The sequence below is a fragment of the Miniopterus natalensis genome, chromosome 1 (genome assembly GCF_054644295.1).
Source record: "Miniopterus natalensis isolate mMinNat1 chromosome 1, mMinNat1.hap1, whole genome shotgun sequence".
NCBI lineage: Eukaryota > Metazoa > Chordata > Mammalia > Chiroptera > Miniopteridae > Miniopterus > Miniopterus natalensis.
In genome coordinates this window covers 1,578,894-1,606,214 of record NC_142081.1, presented here as the reverse complement: position 1 = coordinate 1,606,214, position 27,321 = coordinate 1,578,894, and the positions used below count along the sequence as shown (strand labels likewise).

The 27,321-nt window shown below is 64.5% G+C and overlaps 1 protein-coding gene across 1 annotated transcript; it reads left to right on the top strand.

Moving 5' to 3' along the window:
* Nucleotides 1–287: 287 nt before the first annotated feature.
* Nucleotides 288–25,916, top strand: INF2 (inverted formin 2). The gene is made up of 22 exons (XM_087813646.1): nt 288–360; nt 10,508–10,907; nt 12,147–12,262; nt 12,327–12,486; nt 12,914–12,947; nt 13,765–13,906; nt 14,528–14,669; nt 14,863–15,636; nt 16,048–16,193; nt 16,276–16,337; nt 16,953–17,055; nt 17,229–17,314; nt 17,804–17,904; nt 18,253–18,323; nt 18,402–18,509; nt 18,786–18,856; nt 19,476–19,596; nt 19,993–20,157; nt 20,261–20,363; nt 20,511–20,672; nt 21,175–21,822; nt 25,187–25,916. Exons 2-22 carry the CDS (start codon nt 10,517–10,519, stop codon nt 25,213–25,215), a joined length of 3,735 nt encoding a protein of 1,244 aa, XP_087669772.1. The 5' UTR covers nt 288–360; nt 10,508–10,516; the 3' UTR covers nt 25,216–25,916.
* The last annotated feature ends 1,405 nt before the right edge of the window (nt 25,917–27,321 follow it).

Below are 27,321 nucleotides of genomic sequence, written 5' to 3'. Positions count from 1 at the left end.
GGCCACCCCCGGAGCCGGGCCCGCAGCGGGGAGGGGGCGGACGTCCGCGGGAAGCCCGCGGGGTATTTATAACCCGGGAGATCCCCGCAAACAGCCCGGCGCCGGCGGCGACCCCCTCCCGGCCCCGCCCCGGGCCCGCGCCGACTCCCCACGTGGCCGCCCGCGGGCGGGACGGGCGGCGCCTCCGCTTCCTCCCGAGCCCCGCCCCGCCCCGCCCGCCCCGCCCGCCCCGCCCGCCCCGCCCGCGCCGAACCGAACCGCGCCGCGCCGCGCCGATCCCGCGGCGGGCCGGCTTCCCGCAGCCGCGACCCCGTCGGACCGAGCTCCCGCCGCCCCGCGCCCCGGCCGCCGCCCCGCCCAGTAAGTGCGCGCGCTCCGGGCCCCCAGTGGCCGCGGGGAAACCGAGTCGGGCGAGGGAGGTGGCGCTTGGGGCCGTGGAGTGGGGTAGGGACAGCGACGTGCGCGCCCCGGTGGCCAGAAGCAGCCCCGCGACGCAGGGCGGCGGGACCCCGGCTCGCGGCGGGACCCCGGGGCTCCCCCGCCCCGCGCCCCGCGCCCCCGGGCCCGCAGCCCCGGCGCGGATAGCCTCGGACGCGCGCTGCCCGCGGGTGGCGGGGTCGAGGGTGCGCCCGCTCTGCGCCCCGGGCGCCAGTTTCCCGCCCCGCGGCCGCCACGTCCTGACCGTGAATCAGACGCGGTTGGGAAAATAAACTTCAGCCGCGGGTGGGCCGCGGGCGAGGCGCGCAGGCCTGGGGCCGGCAGCTGCCCGGAGCAGGCGGGCGCACGGGGAGCCCTTAGGCCCCCGCAGGTGCCTCGGGGGAGCGACCCAGGCGCCGCGCTCAGCCCTTCGTGGGTGGGACTGGCAGGCGGGGTGGCAGGCTGGCCTGTGCTCCCCCAGTCCCACCCTGGACCCCCTTCCCGAGGAAACCCAGGAGTGACCAGACCTCAGAAGTAAAACTAGGGTGACCAGCTGTGCCTCTAGCAGCGCCCGGCTGCTCTGGGGAGCGCAGGCCGGGTGTCTGCCCGGCCGCTGAAGCTGCATGGTGGCCACTTCATTTGTGACCACAGGGTATTGCCGTGCCCCGGCTAAACACACCAGGAGTCAGAGTGACATCAATGGCTGTGACCCTGCCCCGGCTGGGTAGGAAACACCACCAGAGGTCGGGCACATCCCTGCTGGAGCCTGAGCTGGGAGGTTCCTTCCAGCCAGCCCCGCCCCCTGCTTCCTCTGGCAGTTGGACCTGGCCAGGACACTCCCCTTCTATAAGCCTCAGTTTCCCCACCTGCACTCTGAAGGGTGGGGACAGTGGGTCAGGGGTGGACTTCCTCCCTGTCACCCTGCAGTGGAGGAAGCAGGGACTCAGAGCCAATGCCCTTCCCAGTGCCACCCAGGGCAGGGGCCTTAGGGAGTGGGTGCTGCAGTCCCTGGAGGAGCTGATGTCAATGACAGATTCTAGGTCTGGGTCTGAGGCCTCTCACCGCTCCACCCCTCACCAGGTCAGCATTGGTGCAGTAGGCACCCCCTGACCACTGACCAGGCCCTGCCCTCCCATCAGTTCCTAAAAGCCCCCTGCGCGGGGCTGATGGACAGGCCGGTCATCACGGCGGCAAGCAGGAGAAGGGCCGTGCTGGGTGTCGTGCCCTGAGGCGAGCAGGTGTGGCTGCCCTTCTGCCACCACCCAGGCACCTGTCTGCCCCCCTCCCTGCTCCCTCACAGCAGAGCGGCCCCACTTCGTGGAGGTGCTGACGGGCTGTCGGAGCTAATTGCGCACACCTCACATCCTGGGACCTGGAAGCTCCTACCTTAAATAGGCTCCATCAAAGAGTGCTGTTCAAGTTGGAAAAGTTAGCAGGTTCAAAAAGGCTGCGGGGGGATGCTGGTGACTGTGGGTGCTGCCTGTGGGTGCAGGGCGCGATGCAACCGACCTGGTGTGAGCCCCTCCGTGTGGGCTGGTGGCCTGCGTCAGAACCCGGAGGGCAGTTCAAGCCCCTGGCTTTTGAGGGTGCCCAGAGGAGGATCGGGGAGACAGTTCCCCCACGGTCTGAGGGATTAGGCCTTACTCGCTGCCTAGCCCTCCCCCCACTGTAGTCTTACACACAACAGGTGTCTAATAGTTGCATGGTTTAAGTCCCAGTGGTCACGGAGGATTGGGGAAGGCACATGCACCTGTTTCAGGTTGGAGGTCAGTGGTCGGGAGTGTGTCCAGGGGAGACAGGCTGGTTTCAGCCCTTTGAGAAGCAGAGAGTGCATGGGAGGGGGTGAGCTCCCCATCACTGGAGGTGAGAACAGGACCCAACCGTGTGGCCCCCGTGCCTGCCAGCCTCGTCCTAGTAAGGAGGATCCTCCTCTGAACACGAGGCAGCTGAGTCCTAGGGCAGCCTGGGTCTGTTGACACAGCTGTCCCACCTGCCCAGCACATAGAGAGACCACCCTGGTGAAGGAGCTCCATCCCCATGGCCAGACAGGGAGGGGGCAGGAGGGCCTGTCCTCCCAGAGGGCTCACTGCCACTGGTCCTCTTACAGCCACTTCCCAAGGTGTGATCAAACAGGGCTGCCCCTCTGCCAGGTGTGCCTCGCCCCCGAGCCTGGTCTGTCCCCGTCTGCACTCCCACTCGGTGCCCTGAGCAGGGTCCAATGCTGAGTGGGTGGGTGGATGAAGGAATGAATGAACCAGCCTGCCCATCTGCCTTGGCCCCCGCCCTCATGCCCGCCTGGTGAGATTCCTGCCCGGTGAGGTTTGGGAACCGTGATTATCACGTTTCACAGATAGAGAAACTAAGGCCTGGGGGGCCGGGTTACAAAATCAGTGCCGCTGTCTGGCAAGAGGCATTTATAAAGCCCCTACTGTGCGTAGGCTTTTGCAACTGGGCCAGAGGACGGTATGTGTCACACTAGGCATACAGAAGGCGCTTTCCTGAGGATCAGGGTGAGAACTGGCAGAGCACTTGCAGGCCCGGGCTGTCCGCCTATCCTGGGAGCCCAAGTGGGAAGGAAGGGTGGGGGGTTGGGCTGAGGGGCACCAGCTCCCATGAGGCTGGGCCTGGGCTGAGCCCACAGGGAAGGCAGAGGCCTCCTGGGGAGGGGTGCATGGCCAGCGCTCCTGGGAGGCCAGGCTGACTAGGGCCGTTGAGGGGAGACCTCCAGGGATGGGAGACCCGCCCGGGAGGTGGAGGCAGACTCTGCTCCCCATTTCTCACTGAAAACCTCACATGGAAGAGTCGTGTGGAGGACAGCCAAGGGCACGGTGGGCAGGGAGGGGAAGGCCAGGCGTCCAGTCCCAGCCACACAGCCCTGGGGTGGTGTCCCTGCACAGCCCCCAAGTCTGCACTCAGCTGCTGTGGGCTGAGCCCCAACTCCTGTGCCCAGCCAATGCCCCCCCCCCCCGCAGGGAGACCCAGAAGGCCTGGGTCTGCCCGGCCCTGGGCTTTATCTCGACCCTTGCCAGGTGCTGGTGGACGCTGGCCAGCTGTGTGAGCGTGCCTTGGTCTCACCATCTGTGCCTGGTCCCCCACCCCTGGGATGTGGCCTCAATGTGCAGCCTGCCTCCCCCGCCATCCATGTCCCTGGTCCCGTTTCTGCTCCAACTACAGCTCCGCTCTTCCACCCGCGCACAGAGGCAGGGAGGCAGACATCTGCTCTTCACCGCCGGGGCACGTGCACAGCCCTGAGTGGCCTGAGAATGGAGCCCTGGGTGCTCAGATGGGATCCTGCCCACTTTGAGGGCACCCTGCCCGCCTGGTACATCTAGTTTGCCCCCACTTAGGGGGTGGGCCATGGAGGTGGGGGCAGAGGAATGAGGGGTGCCTGCAGGTGGTGGCAGAGTGATGGTAGGGCGGCCAGGACAAACACCCATCCCCGGGACCCAGGAGGCCCCCTTTGAGAGGAGGTGGGGGAGCAGCCAGGGAGGGGCCTTGCTGGTGATGTTGGCTCAGCCAACTCAGGCTCCCTGGGATAGAACATCTCATCACCATTTTACAGATGAGAAAAGTGAGTCTGGAATGGGCGCAGCTCCCTGGGCGCCCAGACGCCGAGGATCTTGCTGGCCCGGTTGGGTCAGGCTCCTGGCTGGGTCAGGCTCCTGGTGGTGTATCCCAGCCCCACGTGGGCCCAGCAGCCTGGGGGCAGGGGTGGGGTCAGCATGGACATGCTCAGCCCCATTTGAGGATGGAACCAGGGCCTGCAGAGCCTGGTCTGACCCAGAACCTGAGCTCTTCCTAGCCCCCACCCCCCCTCCCGCCCTGGCCACAGCCCCTGGCACTGCCAGGTTGTGCAGGCTGTGGCCCCTCCTCCACCCTCAATCTGCTGCTTTGTTTTCTCTGCTCTGGGGCCAGGCGGCTTGGAGCTGGGACACAAGACAGTACTGGGGGCAGGACCACCAGGGTGACAATGGGCAGCCTTCAGGTCCCACCCCAGCACCCTGAGCCTGGACTAGCACACTCATCAGAGCCTGTCTCGGGCCAGTTCCTCTTCCCTGAGCTCTGAGGGTCCTCCCAGGCCTGAGGAGGCCTTTTTTGGGGGTTGCAGGGGGACCAGGGAAGGATACCGGGCCTCCTGGGGGAAGCATTGCAGAGCTGCCTCTGGTCTTGGGAGAGGGAACCCAGGTCGTGGTGTCCCTGCCGCATCCTCAGAGCCCTGCGGGTGGAAGCTGTGGCTGCTTCAAACGCTTCCCACTGTGGACCTGCCAGGTCCCTCCCCCTGCCCAGCCCCTAACCACAGGTCTGTACAGACCACTCCCTCCAGCGTCTGCTATCGAACTGACTCAGGCACAGCAGGCGCCAGTGGCCACTGTCATCTTTGGCCCCCGTGTGGCTCCCCAGCGCTGGTGCTCCCAGCCTCAGGCTCCCAAGCTCTGCCCTGAGAGTGTCCGAGGTGGCCAGGCCCCCTGGGACCTCGCCATTGGCCCTGCCCTTTGTGCAGCTTCGGAGAATGAGGCCCCTCTGGTGACAGTGGGAGGCGAGAGCAGACGGTTGATGCCAGCCTCAGTGCAGGTGGAAGCGAAAGCCAGGCTTCCTGGCGAGGGCACCTCCACCCTTCCTGTCCTCCCACAGCAGAGCTGGGCTAGCCACTGCAGGAGGGGGCTCTCCCAGGCCACCCCAGCCCCTTCCCAGCAAACTCAGAGCCCAGCTTACCCCTGCACAGGCCTGCCTGAGGTGGCACTGCCCACCCCCCTCCAGCAGGCGCTTCCTGTTTGCCCCAGTCCTTTGTCCACCCTCTCTGTGCCTTCCACCCACTTCTGTTCCTAACCCAGGAGGGCGGGGTCCGTGGGGGATGTGGCCGGGCCAGGCCTGGGTACAGCGTGTCTGACGTCACTCAGACTTGCCCCCAGATCCTGGGGACACAGTGGGCTAAGCCGTGGCCTGGCTCCCTGGCCAGCAATGTCCCCAGCTCTGGGCCCAGCCAGCCAGCTCCCTGCCCCTCTCCACTCTCCGTGGGTGGAGGGCACCAACGCTTTGCTACAGTGCCATGGAGACCCAGCTCCTGGCTCTGCCCTTTGCTCCCTGGTGACCTGAGAGGTCAGCGAGGTCTCGAGAGGGCTCGTAGCCTGGTGGGGAAGATGACACAGGTGCTGGAGGCTAGAGGGAGCCGAGTTTGTGGGGAGAGAGGGAAACAGAGTCATGGGAGGGCGGTCTCTGCCCTCGGGGCCTCCCCTCAGCCCTCAGGGCCTGGGCTGCCCCTGGGCTCCAGAGAGCTTCTAGGAACGCCATCCAAGGGTTGCCAAGCAGTGGAAAATTTTGGGTTCTCAGAGGAGCTAAAAATACAGTGTGGCAACCCCTGCCTCCCCGTTCCGGAATCCCGCTCCTGCCATCTTACCCGCCCACCCAGGGAAGACAAGCTCACTCTTTGCACCCGCCCCCGCTGACTCTGGGCCCAGAAGCACCCCAGTCACTGTGCTCACGCTGGCAGGGCCACCCAGAGGCTGCCTCCCAGCCCAGGCAGCCAGCCAGCCTCGCTCACAGATGCCCGTGTCCCCAGCCCGAGCCTGCCCTGGCCCCCACCCCTGGGTTCCCTGAGCCCCTCTGCCAGTGTTGGCAGGGATCCAGGGATAGAAGACGACACCCCCCTTCCCAAGGGTGCCGGCCCTGGCTCCCAGTCTGTGCTTCCCAACCCCACCACACTGCTCAAAACGCAATGGGCCTGTGCCCAGGACAGAGCTTGGTGCCAGGTGCCAGCCTCAGAGCCTCACCCTCTGTGGCTCAGTTTCTCCATCTGGTCTCTGAAGCCTGGGAGTGGGGGCAGCTTTGACCCTGCCCCCCCCCCCACACACACACACACACACACTCAACTTGATAGACAACCAGGCAGGGTGGTGGCTTCTCGTGAGTCCTAGCAGCTGCCCAGGCACGTGGCGCCCAGGTGGAGGCGCTGCATGCCAGCCCGTCCAGGCATGAGCAGGAAGGCAGACAGGTGTCCCAGGAGGTGGCCAAGAGGCCCATGGACCAGTGTTCCTTCTCTAGGCTCTCAGGGCAGCCTCTGTCTCATTTACTCAGCCCTCGCCTCAGGACAGCCAGGTCAGCGGGTGACCCCGGAACGGCTCTGAGGGAGACTCTACCTTCAGGACTCCGAGACTGAAGGGGAAGGCATGACCCCACCCCAGTGGAAACCCCACGTTATTGGTAGAAAAAAGCCAGTGATCCCACTAATGTCAGAGCTTCAGGGCCTTCATCTACCAAAGCCCCTCCCCGTGGCTGCATTGGTGCGGGGGGGGGGGCACAGCCTAGCCGGCAGATGGGGTGCTGAGGCGCCCCTGACCTTTCAGCTGGCCTGCGCTGCAGTGTACGTAGACCCTGGGAGCCCCAGATGGCCCTGCTGTGTTGGCTTCAGCCAGAGAAGCTGGCTGCAAAAAGCTCTGCGAGGCCTGGCCGGTTTGCTCAGTGGTTAGAGCGTCTGCGGGTGGACACAGGGCCCCGGGTTCAATCCTGGCCGAGGGCACCGACCTCGGTTGCACCACTGGATGTGTCTGTCTCACATGGATGTTTCTCTCTCTCTCTCTCCCACTCTCCCACTCGCTCTGAAAAAGCAACGGGAAAAATATTCTGGGGGAGGGTTAAAAAAAAGCTCTGCGGATGTGAATTCCTGCGCAGGCCCGCCCCCCCCGCCCCCCCCCGCTGCGGGAGTGCTGAGGACACAGAGCACAGTTCTTTGCTGTTGCCCTGCCCTCCCAGGAGCCCCCCTCTGCCCCACCCCACCCCACCCCGTGAGAGTGAGCCCTGGAAGGTCCCAGCCCCGCCCGGTCTTGGCGCCAGGCCTAGATGGGAGCAGGACACAGCCCGAAGGCTGGGCAGGGCAGGACTGGGCTGGGCAGGGCCCGAGGGTGGAGGGACAGGCATCCACAGACTTATTACTGCAGCCGAGTGTCCCTGAGCACTCACTGCCCACTGGCCCAGTTCTCCAAGTGGAACCCTGCTGCCACCCTCTAAGACACTTTACAGATGGAGAGCAGAGATGGGCACTTCCTGGGGGCACAGCCAGGAGCGCAGGAATGAGGCCCCTCCTTCCAAGGTGCTGCCTCCCAGGCTGGCCGGGTGTTGTCAGGAATAGCGTCCCCCAGGCCCTGCCCCTGAGAACAGTACACGCAGGGTGCAGGGTGCCCGAGGCCTGCCCGGGGCCAGTTCGTGCTCCCTCCACTCAGCCCTGCTCCCCGCCACCCAGAAGGCAGGCAGCCCGGAGTCTGCCACCAGCACTGCTCGCGGTGGGTGCCCGGGGCAGGCAGGAGAGTGAAGGAGCTTTGTAGTGTTATTATGTGTGCACATGCTAATTGTTACTACATACATATAACATCATGTACGTATATAACATACGCATGCAATATATATGCATTGCATTTTACATGTTGATAGGTAATAAATTGACAAAAGGGGTGCCCTGAGGGGGGCTAGGGAATCTGGGCAGCCCATAAGAAGCAGGGTGTCCCCTGTGATTGCTTGGGGAGCACATTTGACTTTCCCTGGTGGGTCCTAAGCTGGAAGTGGGGACAGAATTCTGGAACCTGCCTGTTGCTTCCTGGGCTGCCCCTCGAGATGGACGTCTGATTTCCTGCAGGTCCCACTGGAGCAGCTGCTTCCTGGGCTGGTTCCTGCAGATGAGGGACCCGCTTCCGGGGCGGGCTCCGGGTCAGAGTTCTATCCTTATATGCTGTCTGGCCTTGGTCCATTTCTATATTCAGTCTCTCGCCCCGAAAACCAGTTGGAACACTTCTGGGACACGTGCTCTGCCCAGGACCTGCCCGGGGGGCATCACAGTGGGAGAAAAGCTGCCCCTGCCTAGCCACTGGGTCCCCAGCTGATCTCTGGACACCCCGTCCACACCAGACCGCAACCAGTGGAGCCTGTGTGCGCTCTCCGGCTTGGGATTGGTCACCTTCTGCCCCACAGACCAAAGGGGCCCCATAAGTGGGGTCTTTCTGGGGAGTGAGCCCATGGCCCCGGGGACAGGGGCCACTGGGCAGTACCGGGAGGGCTGGTGTAGGCGACGCTGGCTGGCTCTGGTGTTTCTGCATCCAGGGACCCCTGGGGCTCTTGGCTGGACAGGACACTTGGGATGCCAGAGGCCTGGCCTGGGAGAGTTCTCTGTCCACTCAGCCAGTGCCAAAGGAACAGGGACTCGGGCCAATGGAAGCGGGAAGGGGAGGGCCAGTTCTGGGCGCCTCTTTAAGCAGCAGCACCCAAGGGGGTGGCCGTGCATATGCTGAGGCCCGTCTGCCCCACTTTTCATGGTGCTGGGCGCGGTCTCATTCCCTGCCACCAAGAAGCTGCCCGGGAGGGACCGGGCTGCAGCCGGCAGCCGGGTGGCCCAGCAGTCAGCAGTGATGAGGAGCCAGGAGAGCGGGAGGGGCGGCCCGAGGCAGGGCCTGGGGTGGGTGGGCAGAGGTGGCCGGAAGGTCTTGCGCATCTGGGTGAGTGGACAGTGCGGGGGCCGAGAGGGCTGGGCCTGGGAGGGTCGGCGAGACCACAGAGTCACAGGGAGGGCTCAGGGCTTCGGGCCCTGGGGGAGGGGTTATGAGCACCCCGACACCCCCTTTGATGCCTGTCAAGGTGCTCCCAGAAGGCTGATGTTGCTAGAGGTGTGGGTGAGGAAACTGAGGCTCAGACAGGGCAGTGACCTGGTCAGGGTCTGTTGGCAAGGGCCAGAGCTGGGCACACATGCAGGTCGGCCGAGCCCTCTCTGCCCCTCAGCCAGGCTGCCTCCTGGGAGGACCCCAGGGTCCCGAAGGGCAGTTGGCCAGGTGGGAGGATGAGGGGCTGCCTCCCGGCGTGGACCCACGGCAAACAGGAGGGGCGGCTGAAATGCCAGGTGCCCACAGGCTGTGCTCTGTGCTCCCAGCAGGCCCATGGGTGGGCTCCGGAAGCTCAAGGGAGGACACCCAGGACCCTCACCAAGGCAGGGGGCAGCGGGGCCTCTGGGAGGGGAACAGGCAGCTGGGCTCAGCCTCTGAATCCAGTATGACCTCAGATGGCCCCTGGAGTCTCCCCTCTGAGTTACCGGGTAAAGTTGGGGTGGCCTCGCCGGTTCCGGGTCCCCTCCTAGGGTCCAGTCTCACTTGGGTCTGCCGTTCCCAACTCTGGGGTGGTGGGCGCGTGACCTGGCTTCTCTGGGTGCCACCTCCGTCTCCCCTCCTGTAGAGTGTACACCGCTTGCCTCGGGCAGGGGGAGGGGCGCGGCTGAGGGTCCGGTGGGCAGTGCCGAGGCCGGGCCCTGGGAGTGAGGCGCAGCGGCGTTGCTGTGCCCCGTCCCTCGGGTTCTCTCCCAGCGGCTCCACACTGCCTGTCTCAGGCACTAAATATAAGACCCGAGCCATACATGGTTGCAGGAGAGCGTGGGCCGCCCCTAGCCTTCGGGGCCGGTCCCCAGGGGCTGTGGTTGAGGACAGCGTCACCGCCAAGGGCTCCAGGGAGGGGGCCTGGTGGGTGTGGCGATGACACAGAGGCGTGTGTTGGGAGGATCTTCTGGGAGGGGGTCAGGATGCAGCAGAATCCACGTGCTGAGGGCCTGGGGGACACCCAGCTCTCCACCTGCACACAGGTTGACAGACAGGCCCACAGAAGCCAGGGCGTGGCAGGGCTGCTCCCCCACGGGGCCCTGGTCTTGCCCAGAGTTGGATGGGCATTGGGCATGACCCTCAAGTCCACCCTCCTCCCGGTCACACTCATGCTCTTCGGGCAGCCTGGGAGTGCCCAGGGTCCGGATTCACCCCACCCATCCATTGTGCCCATCTGACCCAGCCACTGGACAAGGGAAGTGCCCTGGAGGTGAGGTAAGGGCGTCCCAGATACAACATCCGGTTGCATTGTCACCACTGGGTCAGTGGTGTGGCCCCTGGGGCTGTCCTGAGGTCATGGCACTCACAGCAGGGCTGCTGCCTCCTCTGGCAGGAGCCCCTGGCACGGGAGCCAGCACCCGGTGCTGCAGGTGGCACCGGGAAGCGCTGTGACTCTGGCGGGTGGGGATCCGGAGCGGAGGACGCTGCCGGGCTGGGTTTGCTGACCCCACCTCCGTCCGGCCCCGCAGTTCGACAAGATGTCGGTGAAGGAAGGCGCTCAGCGCAAGTGGGCGGCCCTGAAGGAGAAGCTGGGCCCGCAGGACTCCGACCCCACCGAGGCCAACCTGGAGAACGCGGACCCGGAGCTCTGCATCCGGCTGCTGCAGATGCCGTCCGTGGTCAACTACTCGGGCCTGCGCAAGCGGCTGGAGGGCAGCGACGGCGGCTGGATGGTGCAGTTCCTGGAGCAGAGCGGCCTGGACTTGCTGCTCGAGGCCCTGGCGCGCCTGTCGGGCCGCGGTGTGGCCCGCATCTCCGACGCCCTGCTGCAGCTCACCTGCGTCAGCTGCGTGCGTGCCGTCATGAACTCGCAGCAGGGCATGGAGTACATCCTCAGCAACCAGGCCTACGTGCGCCAGCTCTCGCAGGGTGAGCCGTGCAGGGCGCCGGGGGGAGGCAGGCCAGGACAGACACCTTAGCGACTCAGTATGAGGCTCCAGGCTGTGGAAGGCGGTGGGAGGGCTGGGCCCACAGGAGGAGACAGTTTGGCTGGGCAAGCAGGGAGGGCTTCCTGGAGTAGGCACCAGTTTCCCATTTGCCCCAAGTCAGACACACACACACACACCCCAGGACACCTTGGAGCCCTGGTCCCTCACCAGCTGCACCTAGATGCCCCCTTTGTTCTATGACTTTGCCTCCATTCTCCACCCAGCCCTTTGCTGCTTCAGGCTCCACCCCTCCCTGGTCTCCAGCCTCCAGGCTCCCATCCACACTGTGGCAGCTGGAGTCACCTGGGACAAAAACAAAAGTCCGCTTGAGTGACCCTACCCTCCGCCTGGCTCTGAGCCCCTCACCCTTAGCCAGCCGGCGCCCTTCAGGTCTGGCCAGCACCTGCAACAGCGTCATTCTCGTCTGCTCCCCCACCACCCTGCCCCTGCCCCTGCCCCTGCCACCTGCGGCTTCTTGAAGGCAGGCCCGTCTCTGCCTCCGCGTCACGCTGCTCTGGGCTTCGAGTCTGCAAAGTCCTGCTCGCCCTTTAAATCCCAGCTCACTGTCACCTCCTCAGAAAGTTTCCCAGGCATCTGGGAGAGACCCCAGATGACCCTTGGCAGACAGAGGTCACTGTGTCCCTTGTCCACCATGCTTGCTACTCTGTGGCAGCGACCAAGTCCTTCCTGCTTGGGCTCCGGGGATGGGCAGTGACAGGTGGGTGTCCGTGTGGATGAGCGAGATAGTGGTCACCTCGTTCCTGTCTGACCCAGTCTGGGCCTGGTCGTGCCCGTCAGGAAAGTTCTTTGTGACTTGCTCTCAGCAGGGCCAACCAAGGGACATCTCCGAAACTTTCCCAGCGCAGGGGATGAGGCGGGAGGCAGTGGGTACTGAGTTTGTGGATGACACAGGCTCTGCCCAGGGGAGGTGTGCCAGTGGGGCCCAGGGCCCAGAGCCAGCCAGGGCCTTGCGGAACTAAGGGGCGGTTCCAGCTGCCTGAGTCTGCCTGTGGTCCGGGAGGGGTCAGTGCAGAGTGCCCCCCAGTGTTTGCCTACCGCCCACTTTTCCAGCTGAAGTGTGGCAGTTCTGGGCAGAGGCAGGCACAGGTGGGGGACGGGCTGAGGGGGAGGCCTGCCCTGGACGCCTGGGCCCCACTGAGACCCCTCTCGCCCTCGACAGCTCTGGACACTTCCAATGTGATGGTGAAGATGCAGGTGTTTGAGCTGCTGGCTGCCCTGTGCATCTACTCGCCTGAGGGCCACGCCCTGACCCTGGACGCCCTGGACCATTACAAGGTGAGTGGCGGGTGGCTGGGCCTGGGCAGGGTCCGGGGTGCAGGCTGACGCCCCCACCCCGCAGACGGTGTGCAGCCAGCAGTACCGCTTCAGCGTCATCATGACCGAGCTGTCCAGCAGTGACAACGCGCCCTACGTGGTCACCCTGCTCAGTGTGATCAACGCCATCATCCTGGGTCCCGAGGACCTGCGCACCCGCACCCAGCTGCGCAGCGAGTTCATCGGTGAGCCCGGCCTGCGCTGACCTCAGGGAGATGTCCCGAGCGCCCCCGACCACCCCCCAACCCCAGGCCCCAACAGAAGGCTCTGTTATGGGCCATGGAAGCCTCCCACCCCCACCTGCTCCCTTCTGTGGACAGAGGCCTTCGGAACCCCTGGATGTTAGCCCCGGAGGCTCTCAGTTCGAGGCAGGATCCTGACCCCCAGTCCCAGCCCCCAGCAGTTGTGACAGTGACCCTTTGACGGGCACCACTGAGTGTCCAACAAAATATCTCCCTCTGAGCTTCATGTCTATGGTGTCCCGTGGGAATGGCAGAGTCCCCTCCCACTCCACAGCTGGGTGCTCTGGGTGTCAGGAGTGAACCCAGGGGAAGGCGTCAGGTAACTGAAAGATGGAGGCCCCTCCGGCTGACCCTGTCTGTCCCTCCCCAGGGCTGCAGCTGCTGGACATTCTCACGCGGCTTCGGTGAGTCCCCACCTGCTGCTCCTAGAGCCTCGCCACCTCCCCTTTGGGTCCCATGCAGTGCCCCTCGGTGGGCAGGGGGCCCCGGGTCCCAGCAAGAATCCAGCCATCCTTCCCTTGCCCTGCTGGATGAGCTGCTCTGGAATTTCCCCACCCAGGGGCTTGGCAGCTGCCCTTAAAGCTGGGGTTGCCAGATACAGTACAGGACAGCAGTTAAACTGTAGATGACAGCGTTGTTGTAGTATAAGTATATCCCAGGTGTTGCATGGGACGGACTTATGCTAAAAATCATTCATTGTTTATCTGAAATTCAAATTTAATTGGGTACCTGGGAACCCACGTAGCTGAGAACCCCCATCTGAGGCCTCATCAGGACCACTCTCCAGGGCATCAGCTTGGGGTGGGGGGACCCAAGGAAGAAGAGGTGAGGCTGGTGTGACTGGTGCTGAACTGGCCTCCAACAGAGGTCTTTGGGGTGCTGAGAGGGGTTGCCCTGCTGCTGAGGGTGCAGCTCATCGGCCAGACTGAGATGACTGGCAGGTCCTGGGCCCAATGAACACTCAGGCTCTGCTGCTCTGGCGGAAGCCCCCCCTTCCAGTCACGTCCCAGCCCCCCGCCCCATCAGGTATGGTCTTGGTGCCACCCTCCTCGAATCCATCCTGTGAGCCTCTGCCCCGACCAGAGAACCCAGCCGCACAGACCTCAGCTGCCCCCTGGCTACAACGGCCACGGGCCCTGCTTGGTTGTCCCTGTGTCTGTCCAGGGTCGGGGGAGGCTGGTGGGAGCTCTGGGCTCAGCTGCCCGGTCCTTCCTGTCGCAGGGACCTGGAGGACGCGGACCTGCTGATCCAGCTCGAGGCCTTCGACGAGGCCAAGGCGGAGGACGAGGAGGAGCTGCTGCAGGTGTGCGGAGGCGTCGACATGAACAGCCACCAGGAGGTCTTCGACTGCCTGTTCCACAAGGTGGGCGCCCCCCTGCCCTGGCCCAGCCTCGCCACTGGGCAGTGGAACCACATCTGGAGCCAGCTCCGGAGCAGCTAGGGATCTGGGGCTGGGAATGGGAGGGGCCTGGAGTGGGCGGCCCGGGGATGGCAGGACCAGGAGGCCGTAGGACCAGGAATACGGGGCCGAGGCCAGGGCTGCCCAGAGCTGGCTGTACTGTCCTGGGCCCAACGGGCTGGCCCCCCTCAGGTGGAATGAAGGGACTTCAGAACCAGGAGGCTGAGTTCTGGTCCAGCTCAAGCTTCGCTGGCTGGGGCCACTGTCCCTCCCTGCAGCCAGTGGTTCTCAGACCAGGGCAAGTGTCCCCAGGGGCCCTCCAGAAACGTCTGGAGACTTTGGGGTTGGCACAAGTGGGCAGGGATGCTGCTAAACGTCCCAAATGCACAGGGCAGCCCCAACCCAGAGAGCTGTCTGGCCCCAAGCATCACTGGGCTGTCACTCGGGAACCCCGGCGCAGGCTCATCACCAGGGCCCCTGAGAGGCATCGGGTGGTCGTGGCATGGACACTTCAGGCGAACAGGCGGGTGGGTGTCAGCCCACCCCAGGGAGGGGGTGGCTGCTGATCCCACTCCGCCCGCCCAGGTGAGCTGCTCCCCGGTGTCTGCCCAGCTGCTGTCGGTGCTGCAGGGCCTCCTTTACCTGGAGCCCGGCCTCCGCTCCAGCCAGCTGCTCTGGGAGGCCCTGGAGGGCCTGGTGAACCGGGCCGTGCTCCTGGCCAGCAACAGTGAGTGACCCTGCCCACAGCCCCTTCCTGACCCAGCCTAGTGGGCACACTCTGGGCTCTCAGATCGTGGGAGGTACCCATCCTTGACCCCTAACCTGCCCCCACCTGAGGGAGGGGGCCACACCTTTCCCTCCGCCCCCGCCTGCCTGCCTCCTCTGGCCCTCTGCCCTGATCCCAGTCGTCCCCACTGCAGCCCAGGAATGCACCCTGGAGGAGATGGTCGAGCGGCTCGTGTCCATCAAGGGGCGGCCCCGCCCCAGCTCCCTGGACAAGGCCCACAAGAGTGTCCAGGCTGACCTAGGCCAGAGTTGGAACAGCAGCTCCCCCCAAAACATGGGCACCCCAAAGGCAGGTGTGGAGGGCCAGCAGCCAGCAGTGACCCTCACCGGCCTGTACACTGTCAGTGTCCAGAGCTCGAGCAGCAAGCAACCCACAGCCCTGGAGCAGCAGACGCCCACCCCACCCCTGCTGGAGTCCACCCTCCCCAGCTCCACTGCTGGGCCCCCTCCCCCTCCCCCACTACCCCCACCCCTGCCAGGCCCAGTGACCTCGGTCCCCCCACCCCCACCTCCTCCACCCCCACCACCCCTACCCCTACCCCTGGGGACCTCGTTCCCCCCACCCCCTCCACCACCCCCATTGCCTGGCCCTAGTGGGACCCTACCTCCTGCACCTCCACCCCTCCCAGGCATGGGGTGCCCACCCCCACCCCCACCCCTGCCAGGCTTGGGGACCTCATTCCCCCCACCCCCTCCACCACTCCCGGGCATGGGGTGCCCACCCCCACCCCCACCCCTGCCAGGCTTCTCTGGCCCCCGGGCTGTGGATTGCGTAGAGGAGGTCATTGTGCCCCAGGTGGGTCACAGCCTGGGCTCCACCTGGGTCCCCAGCCACCGGCAGGTAAACCCACCCACACGGCGCATGAAGAAGCTGAACTGGCAGAAGCTGCCGTCCCACGTGGCACAAGGTGAGGACCCCACCCCATTGGTGGCTTCCCTCTTGGGGCAGACTGGGCCCTGCTGGGGAGAGTGGCAGGTGGTGCCTGTAGCAGGTGTGCTCATATCTGGGCCCCCCTGGGCCAGGGCGGTCTGTCTCTGCTCTGGGTTCAGCCCCTGGGTGGCCTGGGGTGGGGGCAGGGGGCAGGAATGCATCAGAGGTCACCTGCGAGGACTCTACTCCTACACACCTTTGAAGCTGGCGTGTGTCTGACGCCTCAGCCCCTGCACTGTTCAGGCCCCTGGGTGCTTGTCATCCTGGGGGCCAGGGTCCTGTGCTCAGAAAAGGTCACGGCCACGGCCAGCTAGAGGCCAGGTCGCCTACCTGCCTGGACAGGCGCAAGGCCAGGGGAGGTGTGAGCCTCGCTGGCCCTTACCTGCAGAGCACAGCTCCATGTGGGCCTCGCTGAGCTCCCTGAGTGCCGAGGTGGTGGAGCCTGACTTCTCCAGCATCGAGCAGCTCTTCTCCTTCCCTGTGGCCAAGCCCAAGGAGCCAGCAGCGGCCCCGCCCAGGAAGGAGCCCAAGGAGGTGGGACCTGGGTTTGGGGAGTGTCCCCCTTCGCCCCCATGCTGCCTTCCAGGGACCAGCTGACGGGCAGGGTGTTTTCCAGATCACTTTCCTGGACTCCAAGAAGAGCCTGAACCTCAACATCTTTCTGAAGCAGTTCAAGTGGTGAGCTAGAGATCGAGCCCCCCTTCCTGGTCACGGGGCCCCAGCCTCCCCCAGCTGTTCATCTTGGCTCGGCTGTGCCCTCTGCAGGCTGCCCCTGGGAAGTGCACATCCCGTCTCAGGCCAGAGACAGTGGGATAATAGCCATGGACTGTCCCAACTGGGGGCCCTGGAGACCCCAGTCCAGAGCCCCTGGGTAAAAAGACCCAGAGAGCAGCTGGGACCACCCCCCAAGTCCACAGACAGGTGGTTGCCAAGCCAGAGTGAGGACCTGGCCCTCCCAGCCCCCAGTTCTTCCCTGCAGGTCGAGCACTGGCCCCTGCACGGAGCCCACTGAGTTTGCAGCTGAGCCATCCTCCTGTGCCTTGAGCAGTCACCCAGAAGGGGAGGCAGAGGGTGCTCTGGCCAATGGAGCATGGGTTATTCAGCCCCAGCCTCGTTGCTGTGTGACCCGGGCAGGTGGCTCACCTTCTCTGTGCGCCCCAACCTCATGAATGTGGGAGGAGCCCCTGGTGTGACCAACAGAGGTGTCATGATCCAAGGGCTGTCCCCACCTAACTGGCAGGGTCTCTTTTCCACCCCCCAACCCACCTCTGCCCATCTTCTCACCCCCTCCAGCTCCAACGAGGAAGTCACTGCTATGATCCGTGCAGGGGACACCACCAAGTTTGATGTGGAGGTGCTCAAGCAGCTCCTCAAGCTCCTTCCTGAAAAGCACGAGGTCAGCGGGATGGGACGGCAGCCCTGCCCGGGGCTCCTGGGGGGAGGTGGAGAGGCTGGCCCCACTGCACCCGATATACCCAGATGTGAGCGGGCGAAGCCACCAGACAGTCTAAGGGGTTTCTTGGTGGGGAGCAGAAGCTGGAACTCCACATGTGGGCCTCCTCCCTACAGATCGAAAACCTACGTTCATTCACGGAAGACCAAGCCAAGCTGGCCAGCGCTGACCAGTTCTACCTCCTCCTGCTGGGCATCCCCTGGTGAGCTCAGCTGCCTGCCCGGGGAGGGACAGGGAGGGAGCTGGGCCCAGCCCTGAAGGACAGAGCGGGGCCATGCGGACCATCCCCAGGATCCATGCCCACCTCACTCAGGCACCCTCAATCATGGGGCCTCTCAAGGGGACCTGTAGTGTCAACAACGTGGGGAGGGGGTGGACAGAGCCCTGTGCCTCCCTGAGAGACCCCAGCCCAGAATCTGGCCATTCTAAGAAGGAGGGATGCCCCACAGGTTGGCAATTGGGCATCCCTGGGACTGGGTACGGGTCTGACACGGCCCTTCCTGGGTCCCACCCCCACCCCATCCTGCTGAATCTGCCCCTGGGGCCCAGCCCAGGAGTGTGACGTGGAACAGGGACAGGGGTGGGACCCCCAGCTCTGTGCCGAGTGGAGTCTCAGGCCTTGGCCCCCGCGCTGTGGGCCCAGGGCAGAGGGTGCCAGGCCTCGGCCCTGACCACCTGCTCTGCCACCTAGCTACCAGCTGCGGGTCGAGTGCATGCTGCTGTGTGAGGGCACCGCTGTGGTGCTGGACATGGTGCGGCCCAAGGCCCAGCTGCTGCTCACCGCCTGCGAGAGTGAGTGGGGCCCGGAGCCCTGGGGGCAGCGCGGGTGGGGAACCCATCCAGCCCTGGGCTCCAACGTCTAGACCGTCCCTGAGAGCGCCCGTGGGTGCTGACCTTCCTCACCTCTCAGACCACTTGTGTACACACAGACTCATGCACACACAGACCAGGGAAGCCACGGGTTCTGGAAGATTCTGCTCAGCGCTCCTCACCCAGGGAATGGGGCACTGGCCATCTGCCCCGGGTTGTGAGGGTCAGCGAGCACTGCTGGGGACCCGCTCCCAGAGCCCCCAGCTTGCCTGGGAGGGGGCTCCGGCTGCCCTCTGCGCACCCCTCTGAGCAAGCCCTTCCCTCCTGCAGGCCTGCTCACCAGCCGCCAGCTGCCCGTCTTCTGCCAGCTGATCCTGAGGATCGGGAACTTCCTCAACTACGTGAGTGGCTGCACTCTGGCCACCCTTGCCCCCCACCCCCCGCCAAGAGGCCGGGAGACTCACTCCTGTCCCCCACAGGGCAGCCACACAGGGAACGCCGACGGCTTCAAGATCAGCACGCTGCTGAAGCTCACCGAGACCAAGTCCCAGCAGAGCCGTGTGACGCTGCTGCACCACGTGCTGGAGGTGGGCTGGTGGGCGCAGCCCACGCGGCTGGTGCCTCTCTACTGTGTGTCCCCAGCCACCCCACTCAGCCCCTTTTGGGAGCCCCCCAGTGAAACCCCGTCTCCCCCACCCCTCCTCCAGCTCCCCTCCAGGCCCAGGGGAAGGGTGGGAGGCCCATAGTTCCAAGGCCTTTTAGAAGGGCGTGGCCCTTAGCTGCTTGGGGCTGGGGGCCAGCAGAGGGATGGGCTGGGGCATCCCCAGGGCCAGGCGGTGGCCACAGCTATCTCCCTGTTGCAGGAGGTGGAGAAGACCCACCCAGACCTCCTGCAGCTGCCCCAGGACCTGGAGCAGCCCTCCCAGGCAGCAGGGTAGGTGCCTCCTGCCCCTGGCAGCTCACCTGAGCCAGGCTCCTCCTCTGGTCCCTGCCAGTGAGGTGGCTGGACCAGGCCAGGTCTCAGGGCTGCAGCACAACCCCGGGTTCCCCAGGAACCACCCCCCAACAGCACACTCACTTCTCCTTGGGACAGGACCTCGTGTCCACCGCGGCCTGTCCCCGTGTGGCTTAGAGGAACAGCGGGAGGCCTAGAAGATGCAGGGAATGACCTGGCAGTGGTCAAGCTGGGGGCTAGTCTAACGTAGCCTCTTTAAAGGCTGACCTCTGAGCAAGGCTGTACCACCACGGTATAGACAGGGGACCTGACGCCCAGGAGGAGGGGCACATTTGTGGAGTCTCAAGGTCTGGAGGGAGGGGACGTCTCTGGGGGTGCAACCGGGCTGTCCAGCTCCAAGGTCCCCTGCTGTGGATGGAAGGTCCTCTGGTCCTAGCAATGCAGGCCCAGCCCCTGCTCTCAGAGCACCTCACCCCACACTGCTCGGTCCCTCCCAGAGCTCAGACGTGCTCCTGGCAGCCTGGGGTGTGCAGGGCGAGGACCCTGCTGTCCAGCTAGGCTGGACGTCAGCTGTCACCTGACCCCGCTTGGCCTTTAGGATCAACGTTGAGATCATCCACTCGGAGTCCAGCAGCAACCTGAAGAAGCTCCTGGAGATGGAGCGGAAGGTGTCGTCCTCCGACCCCGAGGTGCGGGAGCAATACGCCCAGCGCCTCCAGGTAAGTGCGGGTGGCAGGGCCCTGGGGGGTGGATCTTCCTGGTGCTGAATGTGATCTCCAGGGAGGCAGCCCCTCAGGTATCCTGTGTCTGCCAGACCTGGTGTCCATTACGGAGAAGAGCAGGCTGGGTGGGGCCGGTGAGCATGGGGTGGAGGGCAGAGTGAGGGACCCATGCTGGGTCCTGCACGCGAGGAGCCGCCCCTGATCCTAGGGTCCGCTGCACCGGGAGCCCTGGCCCTGCACAGAGACCACTGTCTGCAGGCCTGTGCCAGTGGCCATCACCCTCTTGCATCCATGGGCCCCGCTTGAGGCTCCAGGTCAGACTGTCTGCCTCTGATAGTGGGTGGCACCCACCGTGGGCCCTCACAGGGCCTTGACTGTGCCCCGTGCCCCCAGGCCAGCATCGAGGCCTCCCAGGAGCTGGAGGAGGTGTTCAAGGACATCGAGCAGAAGAAGCTGGAGTTGGCCAACTACCTGTGCGAGGACGCCCAGCAGCTGTCCCTGGAGGACACGTTCAGCACCATGAAGACCTTCCGGGACCTCTTCATCCGCGCCCTGAAGGTGGGCTGGAGCGGGGTCCCATGGCCCCCGGCTGGCCGCGGGCGGGACAGGCACGGGTGGGGTGAGCAAGGGCTGGGGCCACGGGCTCCGTGTCTACCCGCAGGAGAACAGGGACCGGCAGGAGCAGGCGGCCAAAGCGGAGAAGAGGAAGCGGCAGCTGGCGGAAGAAGAGGCTCAGAGGCCGCGGGGCGAGGACGGGAAGCCTGGTGAGGCCCGGGCGGGAGGACGGTGGCGCTCCCTCCTCAGTCTTGCAGGGCCACCCAACCCGCTGTGGGTCATCTCCCTAGGCCACCGGGTGGGTGGGCCCTGGGAACCCTGGGAACCACGTCCCTGAGGGTCCCGGGGCTTCTCAGTCAGGAAAGGAGGCAAGAAACAGGAGGAGGTGTGTGTCATCGACGCGCTGCTGGCCGACATCAGGAAGGGCTTCCAGCTGCGGAAGACGGCCCGTGGCCGAGGAGATGGAGAAGGGGGCAGCAGGGTGGCCGCTGCAGACCCCCCGAGGGACAAAGCACCTGGTGAGACCCTCACCTGCCTCTTCACAGTTCTCTTTCTGCCATTCCCTGCCTGTGCCATCCTTTTGGCCCAACATCTTCCTCCAGGAAGCCCTCCCTGATCTCTCAAGGGAGCCCTCTCATCTCCCCTGCTGGCCTGAGATAGGGGACAGCCATGAGGTGGGGCTAGAGAGGCCACCTGCCCTGACGTTTCCATGTGTCTCTGCTAATGTGACAGCCATCTGTCCAGCCCCTGGGGTGGGCAGGAGAGATGGGACTAAAGGGCCTGTTGAGAGATGCCCCTGGGGCTAAGTTCCCTTGTGGACAGACTGAGGACACTAAGGCCGGGCCTGACCTGTGGGAACCAACGCTTGGAGGCCACCAGGGAAGACTCCCAGGGGTGGGGGGCATTCGGGTAGAAGCTGAGATGGAGGGAGGCCCCCTGCTCGGGCTTATCCTGAGCAGGGTGCCATCAGAATGGCTGGGAGGGTACCCTACCCTCCACCTACCTGTACTCCATCCACAGTGGCCTCCAGTGACCCTGCAGGAGGCCCCGTGGGAGGCACCAGTTGCCCCGCCTCTGGGCCTGGTCTTGACAAGGTACCAGCCAAGCAGCCCCAGGACTGGGACCTCGTGGATGCCACCCTCCCCAGCCCGAAGCCTGCTGGAGACCCGTCGGAGGAGGAGGGCCCCCAGCCCCAGGGGAGGCGGTCCTCCTGGTACGTCGATGCCAGTGACTTCCTGTCCACGGAGGACCCCCCGAGTCCCCAGACCTCTGCAGTGGCCTGGCCAGTGGTGCTAGGGGACACTCGGGCCCTGAAGCCCCTCCAGTTCTCCAGTGACAAGCCCCCTGGGGCCCTGGGTTCGAGCCAGGACACTGAGGACCCCACAGCCCCCTGGGGCATCTGCCAGGCCGAAGCTGACAGCACAGGAGAGGGGCTGGAGGACACAGCTGCCCACAGCCGAGGAGCCGGCCTTCCCGCCGTGGGCCCTGGAGGGGACCAAGACAAGGAAGACACGGCCCAAGATTCTGCCCTGGACACGTCCCTGGACAGGTCCTTCGAGGATTCGGTGACTGACTCCTCGGGATCTGGCACCCTCCCCAGATCCCAGGGCCGGGCCTCAAAGGGGTCAGGCAGGCGAAAGAAGAAGCGCCCATCACGGATCCAGGAAGGTAGCGTGGGGCCTCCTGTCACTGTATCCCCAGCAGGACCTGGGTGGGCGAGTCACACAGAACGCCAGGCTCCGGGCTCCGGCGTGTGGTCAGGCTCCTCCGTACCGTGCCAGGACCCTGGGCCTCTCTCTGCAGCCAGAGGTCCCCCTTGCCCCCAAGAGCCGGTAATTCCCGGGGTGGCCTGAGCCCTGCAGGAGAGGAGTCAGCTTTGGGGGCCACCGCCCGCATCGCTGCACCCTAACCCACTAACTCCTGCCCACACTGCCTGCACCAGGGAGGCTGCCCGGTGCGGGGTGGGGGGCCGGGGCACGGCTGCATCTTGGCTCAGGGTCCACGCAGCCCCGCTCCACATTCAGGATGCTGGGGAGTGATCACTGGTTGAGTTCATTTCTTTTATTTGAAAGCAGAGCTTGCCCCTGACTCTGACGGTAATAAAACAAAAAGATTCTGTGTGATCCAGTAAGGTAGGTCCTCGGCCTGGCGCCCTGCACTAACAGTGGTGGTGGCGGTGGGGACGGGCCTGCCCGGCCCTCCCAGACACTAACCCGGCTTCCCTGCAGCCGCCCAGGCCTCAGCAAGCGTCTGCCATCCTATGCCGCTTGTAGTGGGGCTCACCTGGCCCCAGCGTCCCCACCCTCTCTGGGAGGGTGGGAGCCATGCTTTGCTTAGCTGGTGCCTTCTCTGCTGGGGCAGGTGCAACCTCGGAGCTGCCCGCTGGGCAGACAGGCCTTGAGAGGGTGGGATGGACAGGGCCCACTTGGGTGTCCTCTGGAAGCAAGGTTCCAGGGCCTGTGGGAGGGGGGCTGTTGGCCTGAGCCTGGTAGGACAGGCTGAGGCTGCTTGTCCCTAACCCCACCTAATCCTTGGCTTTACTGACACCTCCACCCTGTTTCCCCCAGGGTGACACCTTTACTCTGGGTTTGTCCACAGGACACACTCAAGCCCTCCTGTGGCCCTGGTGCTGGCCACCAATGTCCACAGGGAGGCAGTGAGGGACAGGACGGTGCCAAGGATAGGCTGCCAGGGACGAGCAGACCGCACCCCCTCAGTGGGGTCTGTGGCACCCTCTCCCTGGAGGCTGGGTCCCGGAGACAGGGAGTGGGTCTGCTGAGATGCAGGCACCAACCCCATGTCCTGTGTGCAGGACAGGCAGGGTCTTTGATGCTGCCAGGGAGGCTCACAGTTGCAGCCACACAGACAGGCTGGGTGCCTGCTGCGTCCTGGCCTGTGCCGAGTGAGGGACACCCAGTGCAGGGAACCCCCATCCCCCACCCGGTCAGGACCACCCGTTCCCCGTGTGCCTCCAGCCACGCTTAGGCAGCCAGTGTCCGCTCGGCGCCGTAGCCTCACGCTGCCTGACGGCCTGGTTAGGACCCAGGTGCAGAGGTGAGGTCCGGCAGGCTCCGGAGGAGCCGGGAGCAGGGGTGCAGTTGAGTGCACCTCTCCATACAGGTTGTCCTCACTGTCACACTTTCCTCGGCTCTGGGGTGGGTCCTGGTCATTCCCTGAGTTGTGCTCTGGTGTCACCCATATGCCCTTTACAGCAGTGCTGGGCGTGTCCTTTAGGGGCCAAGATTTGGCTTGTGGCCCCAGCTGCTGTGCTGGCTTTGGGAGTGGGTTTGGCTGCATGGTCTGTGGGTTTGTGGCCACTGTCTAGCGCAAGATCAGTGTGCCCAGTGCGGGGCTGTGCTCCCCCGTCACTGCTGGCCAGGTGGGGGCACCCAGTCCGCATGCGCCAGGGTTAGCTGCGCCCTCCCGGTCCCACCAACCCCATGGCTGAGGGCCCGAGGAAGCAACCTCATGTCTTTGTTTCCCAGCTTTTTATTTGGAAAAACTTCAACCTGATAGGAAATTTTATATATATATGTGTGTGTATATATATATATATATTTTTAAATTGATTTCAGAGAGCGGAAGGGAGAGGGAGAGATAGAAACATCAGTGGTGAAAATCATTGGTCAGCTGCCTCCTGCATACCCCTTACTGGGGATGGAGCCGGCAACCCGGGCATGTGCCCCGACCGGGATCAAACCGCAATCTCCTGGATCCTAGGTCAATGCTCAACCGCTGAGCCACGCCGGCTGGGCCCTAACGGAAAGTTTGCAAGGAGATTAAAATGAATACCACCTGCCCTTCACCCTGGAATGGCAAAAACTTGCAAAGTTGTTCGTATCTGGTGGCCTGTGTCCCCACAGCCAGGCAGCGACGGTCCCTCCCAGCCAGGTGTCCTGGTCACACCCTCGTGGGTGTTGATTTCGTCGCCAGCCTCTTTCTGCCTGTGTGGCACTGCGATCGGGGGAAACACCTTCACTTTGGGTGTGTCCCATCTCCCCCGTCCCCCCAGGTCCTGATGGCGTTTGGTGCAGGATTTCTACACCTGTGACAATTGTCCCACCAAGAGCCTCATGGGACAGCTGAGGGCAGTTTGTCCGGTGCTTAGTGACAGTAACCGCGATCACCTGGCAGGGTGGTGATGTCAGGTGTCATTGACTGGAGCACAGCCCGGCGTGGTGCCGGGAGTGAACGTCCCCCGGTTTGCCTGGTGGCTGCAGAACGCTGGCTTCTGTCCTACAGCCCCTTCTCCCCTGCAATTCTGAGTCTCCCGTGTGGGTGACCCCTCCCTGTCGTCACAGTGGCACTTCCAGGCCCATGCTGCCTCCTGTGCCCTCTGTTAGCAATCCCTCCGCCCCCTCCCTGCCCATTTGCCCTGGCCCTCCGCAGTGGAAGTGGGCGGGGCACCCACGGTCAGGGGTTTCTGACCGTCTGTTTCTGCCACACTTGCCCTGTCTTCTGAGCAGTGGTTCTCAGGACACGCAGGGACAGCACCCGGCTCCAGGGTGGCCGCGGGGGTGGGGAGCTGGCAGGAACTGGGAGGGAGGGCCCCTGGATCAGAGAGCACCAAGGGCCTCGGATGGGCAGGGGCTGCTGGGCCAACTGGGAGGTGTGCAGGTGGGGGGGGGGGCTCAGGTGCCCTCAGGCCTCAGCCGGAAAGGGACCCGGCAGGAGGAGTCCGGCGTGAGGGCCGGTGCAGATGTGACTGAGGAAGTTCCAGGGAGAGGAGGTGACAGTGGGGACCCATAAGCGTAGACAGTGTAGCCTGGGCCTGAGACACAGGAGAGTAAGACGCAGGGCCCCATCCACCTCAGGTGAGTCCCAGCCTCCACAGGTGGGCACGTGCCAGCACCTTCCACCTAGAGAAGCCCTGCTGCCAGAGAAAGGGCCTGGGTCAGAGTGGACCAGGGGCACAGCACAGCCCACTGGGCAGTGGTGACAGACAGCGGGGGCCTGGGGACCCAGACGCAGGCACCCGGGCGCTACCTCCAGCAAGACTGCTCCTAACCCTCATTTCCCGTCTCCCCCGCAGGCCTCAGGCCCAAGCCCAAAGCCAAGTGACAGAGCCTGCAGGCTGGCCTCTGGGCAGCAGTGGGCCGCTGGACGTGCTGCTGACCGGGGGAGCGTCCGGGGCCAGGCTGGGACTGGGCCCTGGGACAATGGAACTCTGTGCCTTACCCAGCCAGGGACTGGCTCCGAAACCTTCTGGGGGCATTGTGGCCGGGTCCCCAACAGGCACCAGGCCAGCTCTCCTGGCACCCTCTGGACGGCCGCAGGCCCCCAGCCCTCGCGTTCCCTTCGCTGAAGCCCATGGCGCCCCTGCATGCACATGGTGCCGCCCAGGGAAGAGTCCGGTGGCTGCATCCCCCCGGCGCCTCTACGCTTGCACCCACTTTCCAGTGACCTGCGCCCAGATTCTTCTGGAGACCCCTCTCCGAAGCCATGGGAGCCAGGCAGAGCTGGAGACCCCCGATGCCGCAGTTCTCACTCCCCAGCTCTGCCCCCAGTGTGTTCAGCTGGGCTGGAACAGAGTGATTTTAACAAAAATATGATTGTTTGAGCCCAGGCTGGTGTTGCTCAGTGCTTAGAGCATCAGCCCACGGACTGAAGGTCTCTGGTTTGATTCCCGGTCAGGAGCACATACCTCAGTTGCAGGCTCGATCCCCAGCCCCAGTTGGGGTCCATGCGGGAGACAACCGATTGATATGTGTCTCTCACATCGATGTTTCTCTCTCTCCCTTCCACTCTCTCTGAAAAGCAATGGAAAGAATGTCCTTATGTAAGGATTAAATATATATATATACATACATATGTGACTGCGTTTCTGCTGTTCTGTGGTCCCTCCTTTGGGGATAGGTAGGCAGGTAACAGGACCCGAGGGCCTTGGGTAGAAGCAGGCTGGCGGGTACTGCTTTGGGCAGGACAAGGTCCCCTTGCTCAGCCCAGGGGCGGGGGACCCCGTGGAGTTGGCCCTGCCCCGGTGTGTCTGCCCCAGCGGTGGCGTCAGGCCTGCCCACCCCACAGCCTGGACCTGGCGCCTTGTCAACAGACAGATCCACCTGCTGTCCTGGGACTGGGCTTCCCCTCTGGGCTGAGAGGAGGCCAAGGGACTGGAAGGATCCTGCCCGGGGGCTCCTGCCGGTCCTGACTGCTCCGCCCAGTGAGGGGCAGCCTGCTGGTGTACGGACGCTGCCAAGGCCAAAAGCTGGAGGACGTGGACCAGTAAATCACAGAGCTGGCCCAGCATTGGGGGGGTGGTGCTCAGAAGCTGTGGGTGACCGTGGTGGGGCCTGGCCCTTGTGACAGCTGTGAGGATGTGGGCGGATGGGTAATGGACGGACAGGTGGAGGAAGGGAGGGAGGGCTGGATTGGCAGGTAGGGGAGCTGGTGGGCAGAGGGAGGGAAAAGTGGGCCCGCGCCACAGAGCACCTAGGACCCGGGCAGAGCACATGGCGAACAGGCCCCACATCAGCCCTCTGGGGGCAGTTTATATACCTAAGCTCTCCCTTCGTGACTTCAGCAGATTTACGAGGTCAGGAAATTCTAACCGTGGTCCAGTGTTAAGATATTTCCATCACCCGCCAGCCGTCGTTCCCAGCGCCCTCCCAGCCCTGCCTCTGCATCGGCTTTTTGTGTACGTTTCACGTGGACGTTTTGTGACTGGCTTTCATCCCGCATGTCTCCGAGGCCCCACTGGAGGGTGTCCGCTCTCCGGCGCCCTGCATGGCTGCCTGGCGCTCCTGCGTGGGGAGCACGCTGTCCCTCGCTCGCCTGTCTGGGGCACCGGCTGCCCCGGGTGAGGCTCTGTGAGGGGCGCTCTGGGACACCGCACGCTGGCCTGGGCCTTCCTGTGGGCGTGTGTTCGTTTCTCGGGGTTTCCAAGCAGGGAATGGCCGGGTCAGAGACCAAGTTTATGTTTAACTTTTTAAGAAACTGCCAAACTGACTTCCAAAGCAGCTGCACCGTTTTTCATTCCCGCCATGCACCATTTCGAGTTTGGGGGTGTAGGTGTGTGCAGGTGTCTGTGTCCTGGTCACCATGTGTGACATCCCACGGTGAGGCGTGGCCCCTGCAGTGCGAACCTTGTCAGCCACACCCATGTGCTCCCTGAGGGCATGGGGTCACACCGCGGGCCCCCAAGCTTGGTGACTTGTACTGCCTGGCCTG

What these genes read in the sequence shown, in the direction of transcription:
- INF2 (XM_087813646.1), top strand. Translation starts at nt 10,517, where the DNA reads ATGTCGGTGAAGGAAGGCGCTCAGCGCAAGTGGGCGGCCCTGAAGGAG. An exon ending in GCTGCGCAGCGAGTTCATCG is followed by an intron (nt 12,487 to 12,913) that starts GTGAGCCCGGCC and finishes GTCCCTCCCCAG; the next exon opens with GGCTGCAGCTGCTGGACATT. An exon ending in CCCATCACGGATCCAGGAAG is followed by an intron (nt 21,823 to 25,186) that starts GTAGCGTGGGGC and finishes TCTCCCCCGCAG; the next exon opens with GCCTCAGGCCCAAGCCCAAA.